A 21,592-nucleotide genomic window follows, 5' to 3' on the forward strand; every position below is an offset into this window, starting at 1 on the left:
TTCCTAAAGTAGGAGTTAAACAAGGAAAGTTTTAAAAATTAAAACCATATTTTAAAATTTAAAACTTCTCTTATAAAATTTTCTTTTTTAACATGGTGATAGAAAATTTAAATTTTAAAACTTCTCTTCCTTTTTTTTCTTAAACCAAGAGGATGGTTAAAAAAAGGAAAGTTTTAAAACTTTTAAACTTTCTTTTAAAACGTGTGGCCTAATTCAAATAAGGAAGGTTTTTAAATTTAAAATATCTCTTTTAAAACTTGTAGTTTTCTACAAAGGGAAGATTTTAAAAATTCAAAACACCCCTCCTTGTTTGAATTATTGTGGCCGGCCCCCTACATGCTTGGGCACCAAGCAAAGGGCTGACCCTTTAAGAGGAGATGTGGCCGGCCATTGCTTGGTCACTAAGCAATGTACCGGCCCCTTCTTGGACACCAAGATGGACCTTTCTTTGGATGAACTTAAGGCTTTAATGAGGTTACAACAGGGACCTATAGGAGAAATTGGTTTTGACCTTCCGATGAGCTTGAGTATCCCGTGTTCGCCCCAAACACACAACTCAAGTTCATCGATAATAACTCATTCCACTATAGAGTTATTATCGCACTCACCAATCCCAATTACATTATGGGCTCCTTCTTATTATGAGTGTGTTAGTATCCATGTGTTTAATCGAATGTCCATTAATTAAGTAAGTTACGACAACTCACTTAATTAATATCTAGCTCAGTAGTACCACTAAACTTCGTTGTCGTATCGAACTAAGTCCAGTGGGCTTTACGGCAATCCTTATGAGCTCCTCTTGGGGACATTCTCAACCTAGATAACTAGGACACAGTTTCTTCAATAACACACACTATAAGTAATATCATTTCCAACTTATCGGGCTATTGATTTATCAAGATAAATCTCACCCTTTGATAAGTTAAAGAAATAGATACTAAATATATATGCTTGTTATTATATTAGGATTAAGAGTACACACTTTCATAATAACTAAGGTCTAGTTCTTTATTAAGTCAATATAAAAGAACTTACCTAAAATGGTCCTACTCAATACACTTAGAGTGTACTAGTGTAATTTATTAGTCAAGATAAACTAATACCTAATTACACTACGACTATACCAATGGTTTGTTTTTCCATCTTAGTCGTGAGCAATTGTTTATAATTTATAAAGAGCCGATAACATGATCTTCTTGTGTGACACCACACACCATGTTATCTACTTTATAAATTAATTGAACAACTATATTCAACAAATAAAGTTTGATATGATAAATTTTTTTTCAAAAAATAGATGTTCAAAGCTAGGCTTTTAGTATACACTCTAACAATCTTCCACTTATATTAAAAGACTAGTGCCATATCTTGCCGTCATCGATTCCCATCCCTCCATATGCCGATCAAAATCTTTGCGGAAGGGCCTTGGTGAAAGGATCGCGGGTTATCTCGATCTGATCTGGCGACAACTTCTCCTCGCTTGACGATGTCTCGTATCGGTGGTACTGCGCTCTATATGTTTACTCGCTTTATGGGCTCGTGGTTCCTTCGAGTTTGCTACACTATTATCACAATAAATTGTGATGATTTTGGGAAACCAGAATCACATCTAAGTCCATTAGAAAGTTCTGAGCCATCGACCTTTTGGGTGCCTCGGAGGTCGTATACTCGACTTCATGGTTGAGTTTGAAATGCATTCGCTTAACACTCCTCCGTCTGATGGCTCCACCTCTAAAGTAAACCACATGCTTTGATGTAGACTTCTTGTTGTCCCTATCGATTGGAAATCGAATCAGTGTAACTGCGGGGAAGCAAATGCGTGGTAAACTAGCGTATAATCTCTAGTCCTTCGTGTACTTGATATATGCTTCTGATCAATGTCCTTGTCGAGTTACTCGATATCCTAACCGTACCGCAAAACAGATATCGTGTCTGCGTTGCATCGTAAGACTTCCTACGGTAAGCGTAAAGCGCCATCCTCTATCTCCTTTAATGTCTTGGAGACATCTCTTTAGATAAAGGCTACTCCATTCCTAAAGGTAAGAAACCTTTCTTGGAGTTCTGCATGCTAAAACGAGCAAGATTGTATCTATATATGAAGCTTGAGATAGACACAACATTCTCTTACGATCCCTTATAATTTTGATCCCAAGAATGTGTGCGTTCTCTAAGTCCTTATATCAAATTGTTTGGACGACGAACCCTTACGTCGATAATACTTGGCATTGTTGCCGATTAACAAAATATCGTTTCGTATAGTGAGAAATATCACCACATTTCCGTTATACTTCTTGTATACACAATCCGGACCTGAATAAATCCATATGATGGATTACTTCATTAAACGGATGTTCGAATCTTGAAGCTTGCTTGATCCATAAATGGACCGATTGAGCTTGCACACTAGTTTTCAATGAACTCTTCTGGTTGCTTCGTATGGATGTTTTCTTGAGACTTCGTTAAGGAAAGGCATCTTGACATCCATTTGCGAATCTCATAATCCGTATGAGCGTGATGGATAAGAGTATCGAATAGACTTTAAGCATAGCTACCGTGAAAAGTCTCCTCATAATCGATTCCCTCTTTCCGAGTATACGCAACAAGCCTTGCCTTGAAGGTTTCTACCTTCCGTCAGTCCCTCTTTTCCTTTTGTAGATCCACTTGCATCAATGGCTTTTACACCGTCGGTGGTTCTGACTCGGACCTTATTAGAATACATAGACTCTGTTGAATTTATTGCCTTTTGTCGAATCTGCGTCATATCTTGGAGTGCTTCATCGTATATGCGGGGATCGGGTTCGTATTTACGGAATCGAGTCGAAGACTCTCTAAAACATGAATCTCTCAGGTTGCCTCACAACCCTCCCACTGACGAGGCACTGTCGTGGTTGTGTATCACGTGTTGCGGTCTCTTGTGGTACTTCATCTTGTCTTTGTTGGTACGAAGTATCCTCTCTCATTTCTTCTAGAATAATTTTACTTTTGGGCTTGTGGCCCATTATATAGTCTTCTTACAAAATCACGGGCATTGGTCTTGTTGGCCTTACAGTCTTAGGTGCATAAAATAAACCACCTTTCGTTCCTCTGGATAACCCATGAACACGAACACATGCGAGATTCTAATTTATCGGCGTCTACTTTGTAGCGTATGTTGGACTACCCAATCCGAATATGTCTTGGGTGGGCTTTCACCCATTCCACGATTACGTGGGAGTAGAAGTCTTGATTTAGAAGTCTTAAGTTAGAATGTACATTCTTGTTTCGGACCGTATCCCCAAACAATTTGGTAATTCGAATAACTCATCATCGATCAACCATCTCCATAAGAGTCCTATTCCGTTCTACACCGTTACATTGGGGTGTACAGTCTGCGACAGTGAGTTGAATCGACCTCGATAAGTAATTCCTAAACTCTCCCAAGAGGTATTCGCCATCACGATCAGACCGTAGTGTTTTGATACTTTTACTAAGACGTTTCTCCACATCAGTTTTGTACTCTTTGAACTTATCAAAGCACTTAGACTTGTGGTGCATTAAGTAAATGTATCCATATCTCGAATAATCATCTATAAAAGAGACAAAGTATTCGAAACCACCTCTTGCCTGGATAGACATAGGACCACACAAATCAGAATGAACCAGTTCTAACACATCTTTGGCTCTATACCACTTGACCTTAAAAGGTCTCTTGGTCATTTTACCTTCCAAGCAAGATTCACAGGTTGGATAATTTTCCAACTCTAATGTACCCAAAAGTCCATCGGCTATAAGCCTTTGAATCCTATTTAAGTTAATATGACCAAGCCTTAGATGCCAAAGATATGTTTGGTTCATCTACGAAGGTTCTTTTCTCTTATTAGAGTTAGAAGATGTGTTATTAATTTCCATTTGTTGCTTTATGGGAGAAATTAGATTTAATGTATATAAATTGCTAACCAATGCACCAGAACAGCTAATAACTCTATTTCTCTTTATAACTACATTGTTACTGAAAGAAACAGAATATCCATCCAAATACAGTTTATAAACTGAAATTAAATTCTTTCTAAAACTGGGTACATAAAGACAATTTCTTAAAATCAAATTTCTATTCCTAAAAGGTAAGTAGACGTCTCCCACTGCAACAACCGCCACCTTAGTAGCATTGCCCATGTATACGGTTATCTCTCCTTTAAATAGTCGTCGGGTTTCTTGGACCCCTGCAAAGAATTACAGACATGATCCCGTATCTACACATCAGGTGCTGGTAGATAACACCGCTAAACATATTTCAACTACTAGAGTATGAGATATACCTTTATTGTTATGATTTCTACGAGGGCAGTCCGCCTTCCAATGTACTGACTGCTTGCAGATTAAGCACTTGCCCTTCGGCTTCTTCATTCCAGCTTTTTGTCCTGTACCCTAAGGTTTATTCACCTTCTTTGCTGAAAAAACCTATTTCTTCTTCTTCTTCTTGCCTTTCGACTTAGAAGTAGAAGCATTTTCAGCATAGTGAATCTGAGAACTGTGACGAAATATACCTTCTGCTGCCTGTAGTTCTGTTAGAAGTTCCGCCAACGTATACTCCCTTTTGTTCATGTTATAGTTCAGGCGGAACTGCTCAAAACTTCTGGGTAGCGTTTGGAGAATTATATCGACTTGGGTTTCCCCTCGATTTCTCCTCCAAGGACTTGTATTTCGTTCAGATAAATCATCATTTTGAGGATATGATCCCTTACGGGTATCCCCTCAGACATGGTGACTGTCATTAACTTTCTCATTGCCTCTTGCCTAGCAGTCCGACTCTGGTGCCCAAAGAGTTCTTTGAGATTGTTCATTATATCATAAGCCGTTGGTAAATCTTGATGCTGATGTTGCAATACATTTGACATTGAAGCCAAAATGTAACATCGCGCCATCTCATCTGCTTTTACCCATTTCTTATGATACTCAATCTCCTCTGGGGTAGAGTCACCGTTAGTTATATCTGGGCATACCTCGCGATCTGAACTTATAGCTTTCAGTTAAGATAATATCCGGGTTTCTTTGCGATCTATGTAGTTGGGACGATGAAGTCTATTCTCTTTCGAATAATGGCGGTGGGTTGAAAGTCATCCTAAGAATCACAAAATAAACTTTGGTCAAGACTCCAAATTTAGAATAATATTGATTCCTCAAACAATACTATTTTAAATTAACCAACACCTCAAATCACCGTGAATTTTACATTACCGCGATAGTATGGATGTATCTAATCAAATATTTGTAAGAGGAGGTTTTACCCATTAATTTTATTCTTGTCAACCTAACTTTATGACAAATAAAATTAATAGTTGGTTTTCCTTCGGTCACACAAATAATAGTAGTGACTTTGATGGGGAGGATACTATTAGACGTGCCTAAGTGTATACCATTACTTGACACTTAGTCCATTAATAAGATTGTGCCCCTTCCGATGGGGAAGATCACACGCTCTTAATTAATTTTCTATAGTCATCCAAAATGGAAGTTTGATCTAGTGATCCGCAAACAAACTCATCCGATATGGAGGAAGACACTCAGAGCCAACGCGCAAGTTTGTTTACATCACTTACAAACCAGTAATAGAGACCGTGGAATTTATTAAAATAAATCCCTCTCCCACTTAGTTATTTAAAGTGAGGAATTTTAAACTATCCTAGCATACATCACATGCATACACACACATCACAGTAAATAAAAGCAATAAACATGGAAATTTATTTTCCAACTATTATGACCTTTTTCCATCACTGTCCTCCATGTGTTCCAACCCTAGCTGCTGCCATCTTTAGCCACCGCCATCGGGTCTAGTCGTCGCCTCTGGTGTTCCAAAAGTACCACGCCTCGCAAGTATCCGATCTGCGACAAAAATAGAATTTTACATATATCGATCCTATATTCCACGAAGGAATGTACATGTAATCTAGATCGAAAATAAAATTCTAAAAATAATACAGCTCCTGCTATATTTTATCATCTGATGAAAATAATGCCTTGGCGTATCGAGGTCAATCAAACACTGATATCTAAATGCCATAATAGTTGGAGTCTGACCCAAAGTTAGCATCTCTTATTATCACGCTAAATTATGTATGACATGTGCATAATTAATTTGAAAACCAAAACACATAGAGGCAAACCCTAGCTCTGATACCAATTGTTGGTTGGTCCTAGGAAGATTGTACCGGTTCCACTGTACAAAAATTTTGTACTAAGTGTCGAACCTTTCCTAAACAACCTATTGTGTTCTTTAGAAGTTAAATTAGGAATCGCAGACGGAATTTAACATCATTGATTCCAAATTTAACTTATCTGTTCTTGATGGTTTAGATTTGGATCGCAAGCGGAACTTAACACTATTGATCCAAATCCACCTATGTTATTAATTCCATTAAATGTTAATTTCCAAAATTGGCTTCCAGGACTGCATGACGAGGCACATGACCTTCTTGGATATGGGAGCAACCACCACCGCCAAGACAAAGCCTTTTAAGGAAAGCTAATATTTAATTTCCTTAAATAACTCTAGGTTTAACCAAAAAGAACAATCGAATCACAAATTTGAAAAACAAAGAAAACACAAACACGAAAAATAAATTCGAAAAACTAGATCTAATGCCTCTTGTGTTTGGAATTCATACAAAGAAAAATAACTAGTATGATGCGGAAGAAAATTACTAGTTATACCTTCTCTTTGTATGTTAATGACCTCGAGATCTTCTGCCGTATTCCTCGCCTCGCCTTGGACGTCGTGTGGGCGACGATCCTCCAAGATGAACACCACCCAAAGAACTTTCTTCTTCCTCCTCTAATATTCGACCACCACCACCACCAAGGAAAAGAGAGCAAGGGAAAGGAGAGGGAGAGAGGGGTCGGCCACACCAAGATCTCCAAGCATGAGAATAAGAATTGTTCTCTCATGAGGCCTCCCCTCCCCCTTCTTTTATATTACTTGCCAAAGGCAAATAAGGAAAAACTTTTTACAAAAATTAAAATCTTCCTCATGGTTTTCCTTTTCCCTTTTAATTTTTCCTTTTCTTTCCTCTTGATTGAATCAATCACCAAATCATGGATTGATTTTAATTTTGATTGGCCGGCCCCTTGCTTGGGCACCTCATCAAGGAAAAGGAAAAATATTTTTTTTATAAAATTTTATAAACCCTTATAAAATTTTACAAGCTCTCTTCTAATTTCCTAAAATAGGAGTTAAAAAAGGAAAGTTTTAAAAATTAAAACCATGTTTTAAAATTTAAAACTTCTCTTATAAAATTTTCTTTTTTAACATGGTGATAGAAAATTTAAATTTTAAAACTTCTCTTCCTTTTTTTTCTTAAACCATGAGGATGGTTAAAAAAAGGAAAGTTTTAAAACTTTTAAACTTTCTTTTAAAACGTGTGGCCTAATTCAAATAAGGAAGGTTTTTAAATTTAAAATCTCTCTTTTAAAACTTGTAGTTTTCTACAAAGGGAAGATTTTAAAAATTCAAAACACCCCTCCTTGTTTGAATTATTGTGGCCGGCCCCCTACATGCTTGGGCACCAAGCAAAGGGCTGACCCTTTAAGAGGAGATGTGGCCGGCCATTGCTTGGTCACTAAGCAATGTACCGGCCCCTTCTTGGACACCAAGATGGACCTTTCTTTGGATGAACTTAAGGCTTTAATGAGGTTACAACAGGGACCTATAGGAGAAATTGGTTTTGACCTTCCGATGAGCTTGAGTATCCCGTGTTCGCCCCAAACACACAACTCAAGTTCATCGATAATAACTCATTCCACTATAGAGTTATTATCGCACTACTGCACCAATCCCAAATTACATTATGGGCTCCTTCTTATTATGAGTGTGTTAGTATCCCTGTGTTTAAGATAACGAATGTCCACTAATTAAGTAAGTTACTGACAACTCACTTAATTAATATCTAGCTCCAAGAGTAGTACCACTAAACTTCATTGTCATGTCGAACTAAGTCCACCTGCAGGGTTTAACATGGAAATCCTTATGAGCTCCTTTTGGGGACATTCTCAACTTAGATAACTAGGACACAGTTTCCTTCTATAATCAACAACACACACTATAAGTAATATCATTTCTCAACTTATCGGGCCTATTGATTTATCAAGATAAATCTCACCCTTTGATAAGTTAAAGAAATAGATACTAAATATATATGCTTGTTATTATATTAGGATTAAGAGTACACACTTCCATAATAACTAAGGTCTAGTTCTTTTGTTAAGTCAGTATAAAAAGAACTTACCTAAAATGATCCTACTCAATACACTTAGAGTGTACTAGTGTAATTTATTAGTCAAGATAAACTAATACCTAATTACATTACGACTATACCAATAGTTTGTTCCTTTCCATCTTAGTCGTGAGCAACTGTTTATAATTTATAAAGAGCTGATAACATGATCTTCTGTGTGTGACACCACATACCATGTTATCTACTTTATAAATTAATTGAACAACTATATTCAACAAATAAATATAGACATTTGACCAATGTGATTTTTTTATTTCAAAAATAGATGTTTACAAAAGCTAGACTTTTAGTATACACTCTAACAGTTTGTCAATGCAAACTAAGGGTAGAAGTGTTGAAGATAGAAAATAAAGACATTGAAGGGAGGCTAAAATTCAAGGTTGGATTTTAGACCTTATGAATCCAAAATTAGATTTTCCTAATTGATAGAAATGTTGAAACCATTGTTGGTGGAATAACTAAGGAGAACCTTAGTTTTTTTTTTAGGAGTATACCTTAATTGACATTAGTTTTTAGGTGTTTGAGTTATGGATTAAAATTTCATTTTGTTTTGTCTGATACGGCCTACGGGTGAAAAATTTTGTTCCTTTCATGGACCGACACAGGAGGCGTCACTTCGACTTGGTGACGCATTCGAAGGAGTCACGTGGGCCCGACGACGCGCTCGGATGCGCCTTACGAGCAGGAACATCATGGTGGGAGAAACGTCATTGGGCACTCCTCCGGGTGGGGACTGGGAAGGTTTTAATTTAATTAAATGACTTATGTTAATAGTTTTAATTAACTCCTAGCTATGATTGAGATAATTTAAATAAACTTAATTAAATCCTAATAAAATTATCCCATTAATTTAATATATATATTTATATATTTTTTAAAATATTATATTATATTATTATTATTTTATCTTTAAATATTTAGATTATTATTTTTAGTTAATATATTTTATATTTAAAAAATACCTAAACTATGTTGGCACGATACGATACCGAAACCATATCATTCTAGTCCGGACTGATACCTCGGCACGACTTGAGATTTTAAACCATGGTATCAGTATTAAACAAACTGAGATAAAACCTCAATTTACCCTTAAACTAGATTAAAGCCGGGTGGACCAAACAAATATGTTTGGTCGCCTCAATATTATGTTTAGTTGACCAGAAAATTTTGGTTAATTGAAATATGGGTTTTGATGAATAAACTATTTTTGTTCAAGGGCATTCAACTAGACGACCTTGGTTAGTTAATTGAATGACCTTGTCAATTGACTAGATGATGTTAAATTAATCGTGAACATTATTCTATCAACTGGTTATGGTATTGTCAATCTTCAATGCTCAAATTATGTAGGGCCAATTGACTAATAATATTTTCGATCGAAAGTAAACATTACCAAAGATATATAGGCTCTTGGAGAGCTTTTTGACACTTTAAAAACATATTATAGCATCTAATTTTTTTTTGTTTTTATCAAACAATAAATGGCCTAAGAAATCCAAAAGCTTGGACCAAGGTTGAAGGCTTTAACATTTCAAGCTTTTGAAAATTTATGAATTTCTTGCTTTTGTTCTCATCTCCGAGAGGTGAGGTTTATTTGTTGACAGAAATCCCAATAAGGGTCAAGCTGGAGGACCACTTGTAAAATTATCACCTAGGCTAAGGTGTTAGAGGTTATAAACCATGATTTGTAGAGGTGTACATTATTTCCTTATGGTAAGGGATGGATTAGTACAATTCTTTTTGGTGACATACTGAATATGTCATAGGCTTTAGAGTAGGAGAGGATCTCAGAACAATGTAAAATAGTCTTGTTAGCAATGCATTTATTGTTTATACTTTTGCTCGCCTATTCATCCCCTTTGGCGGGCTATTCATGATCCTACATGTTGGATTGTTATAAAGCAATGCAAAATGTTTATATAACAGACATGAAATACTAACATTAACGTATGAAACTATTAGAAAAGAAAAAATGAAAAAAAAATACTACTATACCAAAATAGTTAGGTGCAATTTGAATAAATGATATATAGACATGGTGACTTGCTCAAAGACAACAAATGGATTTTATAATTAGAAGGGTTGGATTTATTAGAAGGAAAGGTCTAACTAGAGACTTGATCATGAATGGCCTAAACCAAAAGTTTATGGTTGCTAAGCATGGGTTTCTTAGCCTATTGGTCATTCTCAACACAATTTTATTTTCAAAAATATTTAGTAAGTATTCATTTTACCATGTTAATTTTTTATATTCTTATTTTTCATTAAGTACTTATTTTATATATAAATATTTTTTATTATTAAATTTGATACTAGCTTATGGACTCGATAGAGATCGTACCTAGGCCAATGCTGGGTCAGTGGGGTACTAACCTGTGTGTGTCTGGTTGTTTCAAGTCCACTCCCTCACTTGGGCATGACCCATTTATTCCTCTAGGTGTAAGGGGTAGAAGGAGACTAAAGAAAACATAGTTAATGAAGTGAAAAATAATTTAATTGACTTGACTATTACTAATTCATGTAGATTTTTATAGAGCTCAATGAAGCAATAAGATTCATGTGGTTAGTCCCAAGTTATTAGGCGTATATGGCTTGTGATGATGATGAACCTACCAACTACCAAGCATGTAGGTTAGTTTCTATTTTATTCAATATGCACTAATAATCACTATATTTCTCTGCTAAAAAAACTAACATCTTCACAAACTTAGTTTGATAACCTATTTCTTTACAATTCAGTGTTTATACTAATGAAGTTATTAAGTGATATGTGGGTTTGGTTTTAGTTATCTTGTGAAAATGGATATGGTTTTTCATCATTGCTTATATTTTCACTCTGTTCTGATTCAACAACCTACTTTTTAGTCCTTTGTCTCAACTCTAGGTCGATATAATGGTATATGTACTTTGAAGATGATCTTATCACACACTTGGTTCCTCGAGTACAAAACCATAAAATAGTTAATTTATACTCCAGAGCACTTGACTGACTGTTTGTTACTCCAATCCTATTTAGAATCTTTATATATTTTGTTTTTAAGCTCATATGCCCACTTGTTCCATAAAATAAAAATATTTTTTTACTGAACTCTCAGTATTTTATATTTCACTTACAAACTTTACCATTCTGTCATCAAATTTGTTGAGACAGACATGCAGGTGTCATGGTTATCCTATTGACACTGTCATTGACAGTAAGACAAATTATTTTTGTCCACTGAACCATCAGGTGTTAGGGGCGTCTGATCTGATTGACAATGTTGCAAGAATTGGTGAACAAACTGTTCTTTTTCTGCCATCCTTTGAAGGCTGTCCGGTTCCACAAAGTGTCTCTACACTGCTAACTTTCAGGGTTATTGAACGCACCAACTTAGCCTCATTAAATGAAGGTAACCCCTCCAGTCTATGAAATTTGGACATGCCTAATGACAATTGGTATTGTTAATTAGATTAAACATGCAGCAAACTATTGTCCATTTACATTGCATTTGTTATATAATTCAAACACTGTCTCACTTCTCTCTGCTTAATGCAATAGTTTGCTTCTGATCTATGAATAGGATTAGGAATCTGGATATAAGGTGTTGTAATCTACGATTAAGATATGCAATGAACTAGATGGTATTTCGATACACTTATCCCGTTCAAACAATGTCAAACTTCACTTCTTGATTCAATTGTTAAATTATTTAATGCACGTGGAAATGAAACTTTTGCTTATATGTTTATTAAGTATTTCAATATGCAACTTTTTAAAAATAAGGAATAAGATATTCTAGTCAGCCATAATTTTTCCATTGAGCTTACTTCAATTTCCTAGATGGATCTTTATCATTATTGTTTAACAGGTCTGATGATGGGTAACTCCCTTTACGTAACTCCATCTTGTCATGAAACTGAATCTTCAGATGAATCTGATAATGCAGATCTGAACGCTTTGAGTGAGTGTGCTTGTTTTGACTGTTCTTGCTTGTGAGCAAATTGTCATTTAACTCTGTATATGTTACAGTTTTCCACGGGCTTTGTAGAACTCTTTTTCTTCTAGACCAGGGCCTTGTTTGCACTTCAACTTGCAATACAGAGACTATGCTAGACGGTACCTTTCTTTGCTATTATATTCTTCAACCTTCAGATGGAGGTCCAATGCTTTTAAGGGTAAATTTCAGCTCTAATTGCTCATTTTCTTTTGCAATTAGCTAGCTCATCGGCTTATCTGATGATCAACAGATAGTAAGAAAACTTGACATGTCTAATGTTGAAGTTTGGATGCTCCAAGCTCATTATGAACTTGTATGCTATTTCATTTTATTAATTAGTCAATTTTTAACATGTTGAGCTTAGTAGTTAGCCAATCAACTTCAACATATGTTAAAATCAGGAGCTCCATGTTTTACATCATGCACATGTCAAAAGAGAAATTATCTTATCAATTCATATATTGAACTTAAGCTAACTAAGGGAAATATACTCATCCACACACAAAGGGGGAATCATAAAGGGAGAATGAATATAAATATATTAATTGGATTTGAGCTGACCAAGAGAAATATACCCATCCACACACATAAAATGACAATGAATATAGATATATTAAATGGTTCTTTTCTAAACTGGGCTTTCATGATGAGTGATTAACCAATTAACTTCAATACCTATAAAAGAAAAGTAATATTATATAAGTGATCAGAAATTACGAGTTAATAAATAATCTTGGAAGTTATGTTTAAGTTCTTGGAAATTAAAACCGTCTTCAATCATATATATACTACATAATATGCAAGCAGACTATTGGTATTTTCTCTTCACTACAACAGATAAAAACAAAATCAAATATTAATTCATAGTGCTAGGATTTAGTAGCTTAAACAATCAAGTGATTCTTGTTACAATGTTTACTACTCAACAATTTTTATACTAGTGCGTCAAAAGTTCATGCAATCCACAGAGGCTTGCTTCATCTGAGGAAGCTCTGCCCATTCCTAATACAACTCAAGCCAGTGATGTATCCATACCAGAGGACTTGGTAAATTCTATTAGGACCTCTTTGGAAAAGGTAAACAATTGCTTCTACCAAGATAATCATTCTTCTTCTTCTATAACAATCTTTACAGAGATGATATATGTATCTTGAGGGACAATGATGAATTGTAGGGATGTGTTTTCCTCTTTTGGATCATATTCTTTCTTGTTAATATCTTGGATGTGTTTCCTTCTTCAGATTGAACTAAGAGAGTACAACCCTCTCCAACATGAAAGAGGTTTCCATGCTAAGCTTAACTGGCTAGTTAACGAGAGCTTGCAATTTGGGTAAATTCCTTATTTCCTAGTCATACTTTTGATTCCAAGCAAAACATGTCCAACACTAGGAGATGTAATTGTGTTTATCTTTAGATATTATTTACTTGGGGATGTTTTACTTTGCCATATACTCGACATATATATATAATTGTTCCCTTAGTCCTTTACTAATGGCAATTTACCATTATATTACGTACATTGGGAAGTTCCACTTTGTCTTGGCATTTTTTTTTAAATAATGCCCCTTTTACAATGAATGGAGTGGAGAGGAATTGATGTGTTCAATTCCCTCTAAAATTTCATTCTAATGTTTGGAGGACAATTTAAGCATTACAAAGAATATCTCATTTCACACCATCTACCCCCTACTTTAAAGGGAAAGATTTATTTCCACCTCTATATTATATATTATAATTATTGATAAATTATCATTCTGAAATTAAAATTAAGACAAATAAAAGAGTTAATAGGGTAGGATGTAGGATTGTAATTAGGCCAAGTTGACCTAACACAAAAAGATCTAGTCGGGTTGGTTAGGATATATGGGTCGAGCAAATCAAATGAATTTGACTAGCTAAGCAGATTGAGCAAGCCGACTAAGCTAAGTGAGTTAGGCCAATTGAGTGGATCTGACAGGACAATCGGGATACGTGAGTTGTGTTAGTATTAGCCCTAGTACCAATTATGAGATAATCGTAAAGAACTCCTTTTGTATCATATTTCATTATTAATAAAGGCAAAATTGGTTATTATATTTACTTCAATTCAGTGCCAAAAGAATAAATATAATAATGTCCTAGAGTAGGAGGTTCTAATCTATAACATATTAATTGGTTGAATTGATAGTGAGATATTATAGATATACATAGAATACTACTCTTAACTATTTCTAGTCAAGCATTAATATGCAAGGACAATATTAATGAGTTGAGACTAGTATGTAGGTCAACGGATGACTTAATCTCACAAATCATGAATATGAGATATTAGGTTGACATATGAGTACATATTAGAGAGTATATACTGAATGACCTGCTATGAAAATGTTTCACGGATTGTTATATGAGTGTTATAAACATTCTCATGTGACTATTGGTATGAATAGTTCTTAGACCTGAAATCACTACGGTTCTCTACATAAGGCGTTGTATACTTTGATATCGACAAACATCACCTGTAAAAGGGTGGACTATAAAGTTGATCACTGGGTATGCAATGAGTTATGCGGAGGGATGTGAGTGATGTAGATGAGATCTATCCCTTCCATATGACGAAAGCGATATCTGTGGGCCCCTTGATTAGTAGGATACAAAAATGCATGACCATGCTCAAATGAGTCAATATGTGATATTAAGCTTATTTATTTTAGTGTGTCTACTTAGAGATCAAGAAACACAAAGATTGATAAGAGGATGACAGAATCTATGCCTCATTGATCAATTTAGATATTAAGGATAGAAGGACCAAGTCATACGAGATAATAGCCACGGAAAGATTAAGTCGGATCTCGACATTCTCGTCACTTGGGTAGCGATGATGCCTTGCTAGATGCCACTCATTGCTGATGCATCTAAATGTTGATTTGGATACATTGCCAACATTACGAAAACCTATTGGGTCACACATAAAGAACAAGTTGATTTGGAGATGAGTTCATATGATGGATTATTGGATTAAATCTAATCCGAATTAGACTCATTGAGTTAGACTCAATTGGATCTAATTATTTGATTGAGTCTAATTCGAATTAGATTCATGGAGCCAATTTGGATTGATATGGTTCAATGAGTTAGACTCATTGGGTGATGGTTCAATGAGTTAGACTCATTGGATGAACTTGAATTCAACTAGGAAGATGAATGGTCAATTTTGAACCATTAGATTGAATGGTTAATTTTGAACTATTGGATTGGAAGACCAAAGGGTAAAATCATTTGGTATTCATGAGATGAGATGGATATAAATATGATTTATGGATAACATTTTTATTAGATGAAAAACTTTTAGTTTTCTTCTTTCACCTTCTTCCCTCTCTTTGCCGAAACCTCCTATCTTGGTTGCTAGCACAACCTTAGGTGGTTGCCTTCTCCACTTTGTGAGTTTATAAGACAAACGAAGGCTTGTTCGTGTGGATACCGTTAGAGGCAGGGATGTGTGATCGTGTTGAGATCCTAGCTGTCGGGAGATCGTGTGCACGCACCAAAGGTATAACTTCCTACTTCATGTAGAAACTTAGTATATGATTTCCTTTCACATGGATCTTTTAGAGAGGAACTAGATATTTTCCGCTGCATTTTCGTGTGTTTAGCACCCTAGTTCCCTACAAGTTGAGCCAATTATGTGGATTAGGCAAGCCCACTAGGTTGGGTTGGCCAAGAGAACTAGTTGGGGCCAACTTAGCCAAGTAGACAGATAGGACATGCTAATCAAGTAGATCAAGCTAAATGGGTCAAATAGATTAGGTGAATTGAATGAATTAGATGTCTCAATATACAACCAAGCAAAGCATATTGTGTGGATTGACCAAACCGAAGCATATTGTGTGGATTGACCAAACCGGATGCGTTGAAAGGATGAAGTAAATTAGACAATGCTAAATAGACAAGATTAACCATATAAGTCTAATTGATCGAAAGCGTTGACTGAATGATTGGGCATAAATTGAAGTATTTTACTAGTTGTACCATTTCTATTATTATAACCAAACAAAGAGTTGAAATGAATTATTCCTTTTTTTATTCCATTCTATTCTTAATCTCACTTTGTTTTTATTTTATTTTACTTTATTTATGCTTATCAAATGCAACCTTAGTCTGTGAGTAACACCAATTTTTTCTTCAAATTGTGAGGATTCCTTTGGGTCCCAAATCAAATTTCATAAAATCAATAATAGTTAATACAGTAGGATTGTCTTGTGGTTATTACAGGTGACAAAATGACACAATTGGGTCACACACGACTCAGGTCTAGTCAAGTTGTTTACATATGTTGGGTCGCGATAGACATGAACCATCGTTGGCCATGCACGATAAGGTCCATGACACTTGTGTCTTGAGCACAGGCCCACTTGGTTCATGCCTAGGTAGGCCCAAGTTTAGGCTTGATTCTTTTAATAAAATAACAAATAAATAAAAAAAATCAAAAAATAAGGGAAGCATTAAAATAATATATAAGTTTTTTTCTCGTATTTTAAATGTATTGATGATTGAGTCACCTCCACTTAGCTTGACCCGTAGATCAGGCCTGACATGGCTTGAACCCGGCCGGATTGTAAGCGGCCTTGTTGCCATTTCTAATGGTTCTCACATGGTATGTTGGACAAATATTTCTTTTTATTTTGATTATAATTTTGTAATCTTTTTAAATTCGTTTTTCTAATTTTTATGTCTTTATTTACTTGCCTTGTAGTTATGCGGTGTTAGTTGTTATAGAAAAAATTAACTTGTGGAATAGGAGAAAAAGTAAAACGAAGGCTTTGATGGTCTTGCAACAAATTGATAATTTGGTCAATCTAGAAGCATTTTATAAAATTTATCAAATTTGTATAATTAAAGCAAATTTTGACTTGAATAAAATAGCAGTTCAAACACAATATTATGATAGTATTAAAATTTGTTTTCCAGGTCAATTTCTTCGCACTCTATTCCAAACATCGTTGAACGCAATAGCCTCAATGAACAGCAACAGCGGCCACTGACCCAAATGTCTGATGGACAAATGCATGCCATCCAGAACACAGAGAACAATTGTACCATAGCAGATGAATGGGAGAAACTTCTCATTGTTGATGATCTGGACAGTTGCTATTCAGCTCCTAGTAGCTCCAAACCAAAGATCAAATCCTCAAATCCAGGATCACAGGATAAGTTTTCAGATGAGAAAACATCAAGAATCCTGGAGAGACTGGAAGCTCCAAAGCAACAATTTTTCAGAGTAAACTTCCCTTCCAACACAAAGAACTTCAATGAGCTGATAAAAAAATCACTGATTCCACTTCAATCGGGTTTAAGTCAACCACTGAAACCTAACTTTCAGAAGCTGAAGAGGAAGCAAAGGTGAAGGTAAGCCCCATTCTTAGAGTTGCAAGATATCCATGTTTGCAAATGCTAATGGATCATACATTTATCTTCTACTTACAAGATCATTTCTTTTAATAATTCCATCTTGAAATTTGATACACAAATCAGTCTTGATAATGATGCCTTCAAGGAGTTCTATTTTCAACTGTTTCTTTTGACTGCCTTCCTACCTTCTTTTTCTGATGAAGGTGATTACAGTTGTATTCATGCTTCAGTAACAAGTAATATTGTACACTGATACGGGATGTAATAAGTAGACTCAGAAGATGACGTGACGGTCAAAGTCAAGTTGATGTGGCGATCAAAGTCAATGGAAGAGAACATCCTCCACCTGGCTTTGATATTCGTCCATCGTTAAGGCTTTTAGGACCAACCCAACTGGATTATAAGTCGTTCGGAATAGGGACAATCGACCCTTATGCCGATCGACCCTTATGGCGGTCGAACATGGGGACTTTAGTGCTTTACTCTTGAGCTAGGAAGGTAGCATGCCCGGTCATTCAATAGCTGACTGAGCTTTAGGGATGTCCGGCTCATCTCACAATCGACCAGCCATAAATCTGGTCAGAATAAGAGTCGGTCTCCCCGATTCTCATAAATCTCTCTATGTATGCTTGGTCAGACAAAAGGTCGGGCGAGCCTAAAGCACTTAACTTCATATTAATTTCCAAACGGATTTCTAGCACGCACAGTTTATCATATGGCTTCTTGAACGGATTTCCAGCATGCCCAATGTATCATATTATTTCCGAACGGATCGCTAATACTATGCAGTACATAACTGAGTAGCTTAATGCGAGGACAGACATAAAGACGGCCGACCTTATAAGCCGATCAGAATATACTCAGCCAACAAAATGAGCAGAGAATCTAACAACCTGTCAGAATAACAACCACATGTCAGAGAATGTTCTTCTGGAACCTTCTTAAGGGGTTATCATGTTCTCCATAGCCAACTACTTATAACAGCATATTCCTTTAATCGCCTTATCAATGACATAAGTATAAACAATAAAAGAGGTACACATGTGGGTAAGGGAAAATTCCTTGGATAATTATTTCACAGGTTGTACACTTTCCTTTACCTAAATCTTTGACATTCTTCGCCACCTCATGATTATGTAGGTTATGAGAGGTCGTATAGCAAGGGAGGTCTCCTCCGTTGGCAAGGTATATTCTCTGAACATCTCAAGCTTGCTATCGTGCTCACGTTCTTTATTGTTCTTTATTTACCCGTCCGAAATTGTACTAACTTGAATGTTGGAGGACCTTCGCCAGGTACTCCCTCCTGATTTCTGGGCACTGACGTTGTGTTTGCTTGTCTTCGTGTGCGCAGGATCAAAAGGAAGTTTCTTTGTAGAGTAAAAAGTCTTCTCTTAGTCAACAACCAGATCACTGTTTCCAGCACACCATCTCTTCAGTTTTGGATCACACACATTGCCATGATATACATTTTTGAAAATTGAAAGCATAGAGTGAATCACGGTGCATTTATGCAAACTCAATTCATAAAGGAATACCACAAAGCAGCAGGCAAATTCTCTGACTAGAGTATCAGAAATAAGGGATTAAAATATTTACAAAGAATAGGGTACTGCCCTATCAACAAATATATCTACAAACTAGATAGAAAATGTCTACCCAGGGTAATGATGCTGCGAGTAGACTCTTCAATAGTTAATCTGATATTTAAGGGTCGAATCTTAGCTGTGGCATACCGTAGAAATTTTCTTCCCGTGGGACGATAATCCTAAGAATGTTGGCCGTTTAGATGAGTCTCCACGAGGGTTTTTTGATTTATTCTGATAATTGGTGAAAATTTTTTTATAGGGCTAGACCGGTCACCTTCAGAATTAGTCAGTTCGAAATGAGCCTTCATGAGAGTTTTCTGATTTATTCTGATAATCAATGAAAATTTTTTATAGGGCTAGACCGGTCATCTTCAGAATTAGTCAGTTCGAAATGAGCCTTCATGAGAGTTTTCTGATTTATTCTGATAATCAATGAAAATTTTTTATAGGGCTAGATCGGTCATCTTCAGAATTAGTCAGTTCGAAATGAGCTTCCATGAGAGTTTTCTGATTTATTCTGGTAACCAGTGGAAAATTTTTATAGGGTTAGACCGGTCACATTCAGAATTAGTTAGTTCGAAGAGTTAGATGTCTAGATTATTCAAAAAGAGAGAATGTCTGGTAGGAATTTTATCATTAGGTTTGGCTCTGCAACTCAAGGAATAGAATGTTCCCTTCGAGGCTGTGAGGAGCTTTTCTGAATCCCAGCTTTCGTCTGTGAAAATTTTACCACATCTTGCTCTTCAGATAATAAAGAGCCACGCTCAAAACATGGTATTTCCACACCTAGATGCTTGTGGTGAAGCTATCTGACACCAATTTCTACAAGCTGCCATAGAGAAGGGATCGTATGCAGGATTAAGTTTGCTTCTGATGTAATTCCAACCCGTCAGAACAACACTACAATTAAAAAATTGATGGGTCCATCTCCAATGCAACATCAAGCGTTAGAAAGAATTTGCTTTTGCAATAATCCATCTTTGCATGTCCAGCCATTTGAATCCAGTTCTTGTAAGCACATCCAATGAGATAGACTTTTGAAGGTTAACTGCTTCAGTAATGATGATGGATCTATTGAAAGTAAACCCCAGAAACTTTTTTTTTGATATTAGGTAAATGGCTTTTTTCCTTCAAGTTCGCCGAGTGGGTAAAATCAGAGCAACTAGTGTAATGCCGACTTCTAAATATCGTCCCTTTGGAATTTGAGTTATGGTCCTATTAGATATTTGTTGTGAGTGTATTTCCACTTTACTAAATCCGTGAGGGCAAAATTTAATGGTAATTATTGATAGGAGTGTAAATGAATCGAGCCAAGTTTAGCTGTGTTCAAATTTATTTATAAAGTCGTCAATTTAGATTGAGTTCATTGGATTGACCTCTTCGATTAAATAATTTAAAAAGATTATGTTGAAATTTTATCAACTCATATAAAATTAGACTTAAAAGGGTTAGCCTGTGTGAGTTGCATGTCCAAGCGAGTTGATTCGTTGATCGAGAAGAAAAAAAATTCAGACACTCAAAATTAAAGTAGAAAATTCATTGAATTTATGGTCTACCTCGCCTAATCTACCAGCTAAATTTGAAAATATATATATACATACACACACGTGTTTGAGGTGCCTCCCATATAGAGAGGCGTCCACATGCATTGCGCATGCATGTCACCAAGCTAAACTTGAAATTTTTAATCTTTAATATATATAGATATATATTCGAGTTTGAGTGGCCTCCCACAAAAATATATATATATATATATATATATATATATATATATATATATATATATATATATATAGATATATATATATATATAGATATATATATATATATAGGGGTTTGAGTTGCCTCCCATATATATATATATATATTTTTGTAGATTGGATGGCCAAACTCGCCCCTGGATCGAAAAGAAAACAAAAATTCTAACACTCAAAACTAAAATAGAAAATTTAATCAATTAGTGGTTAACTTGCCTAATCTACTAGCTAAACTTGAAATATCCCATATATATATATATATATATATATGGGTTTGAGGCACCTCCTAGGTAGAGGAGGATAGATTCTCTGGATCACTTTTTACGGTCTAGAAGATGATCTATAAATATATATTAGTGGAATACATGGTCTCCACTTATAAAATAGGTGGGGACCATTCATCCCCACTAATATATATTTAGGGGTCATCTCCTGGACTATAAAATGTGGTCTAGAGGATCCGGGCTCTATGTAAAGAGGTGTTCACATGCGTTGCGCATCGCCAAGCTAAACTTGAAATTATATTTGCTGGATTTGTGGGTTGGGCTGCCAAATCCGTTTTGGATTGAATTGGATCAGCGATTTCGCAATCAGGAGGGTGGGATGGCTCGCTC

General features: G+C 35.6%; 1 protein-coding gene across 4 annotated transcripts in view; it reads left to right on the forward strand.

Annotated features, from left to right (window-relative positions):
• LOC122045574 overlaps window positions 1-19,180 on the forward strand; it is a 49,443-nt gene extending 30,263 nt beyond the window's left edge. Inside the window, exons 7-14 of one of the 4 annotated variants that reach the window (XM_042605853.1) lie at window positions 11,425-11,662; window positions 12,122-12,214; window positions 12,283-12,428; window positions 13,192-13,326; window positions 13,492-13,580; window positions 17,195-17,632; window positions 18,776-18,820; window positions 18,987-19,180. In XM_042605853.1, coding sequence (XP_042461787.1) covers window positions 11,425-11,662; window positions 12,122-12,214; window positions 12,283-12,428; window positions 13,192-13,326; window positions 13,492-13,580; window positions 17,195-17,630 — 1,137 coding nt within the window. In that variant the 3' untranslated portion in view covers window positions 17,631-17,632; window positions 18,776-18,820; window positions 18,987-19,180. Of the gene's footprint in view, window positions 1-11,424; window positions 11,663-12,121; window positions 12,215-12,282; window positions 12,429-13,191; window positions 13,327-13,491; window positions 13,581-17,194; window positions 17,755-18,775; window positions 18,821-18,986 lie in introns of those variants that run through there. The other 3 variants (XM_042605852.1, XM_042605855.1, XM_042605854.1) reach the window with 3 other exon arrangements.
• Window positions 19,181-21,592: the final 2,412 nt, after the last annotated feature.

This window comes from Zingiber officinale, chromosome 2B (assembly GCF_018446385.1).
Source record: "Zingiber officinale cultivar Zhangliang chromosome 2B, Zo_v1.1, whole genome shotgun sequence".
Taxonomy (NCBI): Eukaryota; Viridiplantae; Streptophyta; class Magnoliopsida; order Zingiberales; family Zingiberaceae; genus Zingiber; species Zingiber officinale.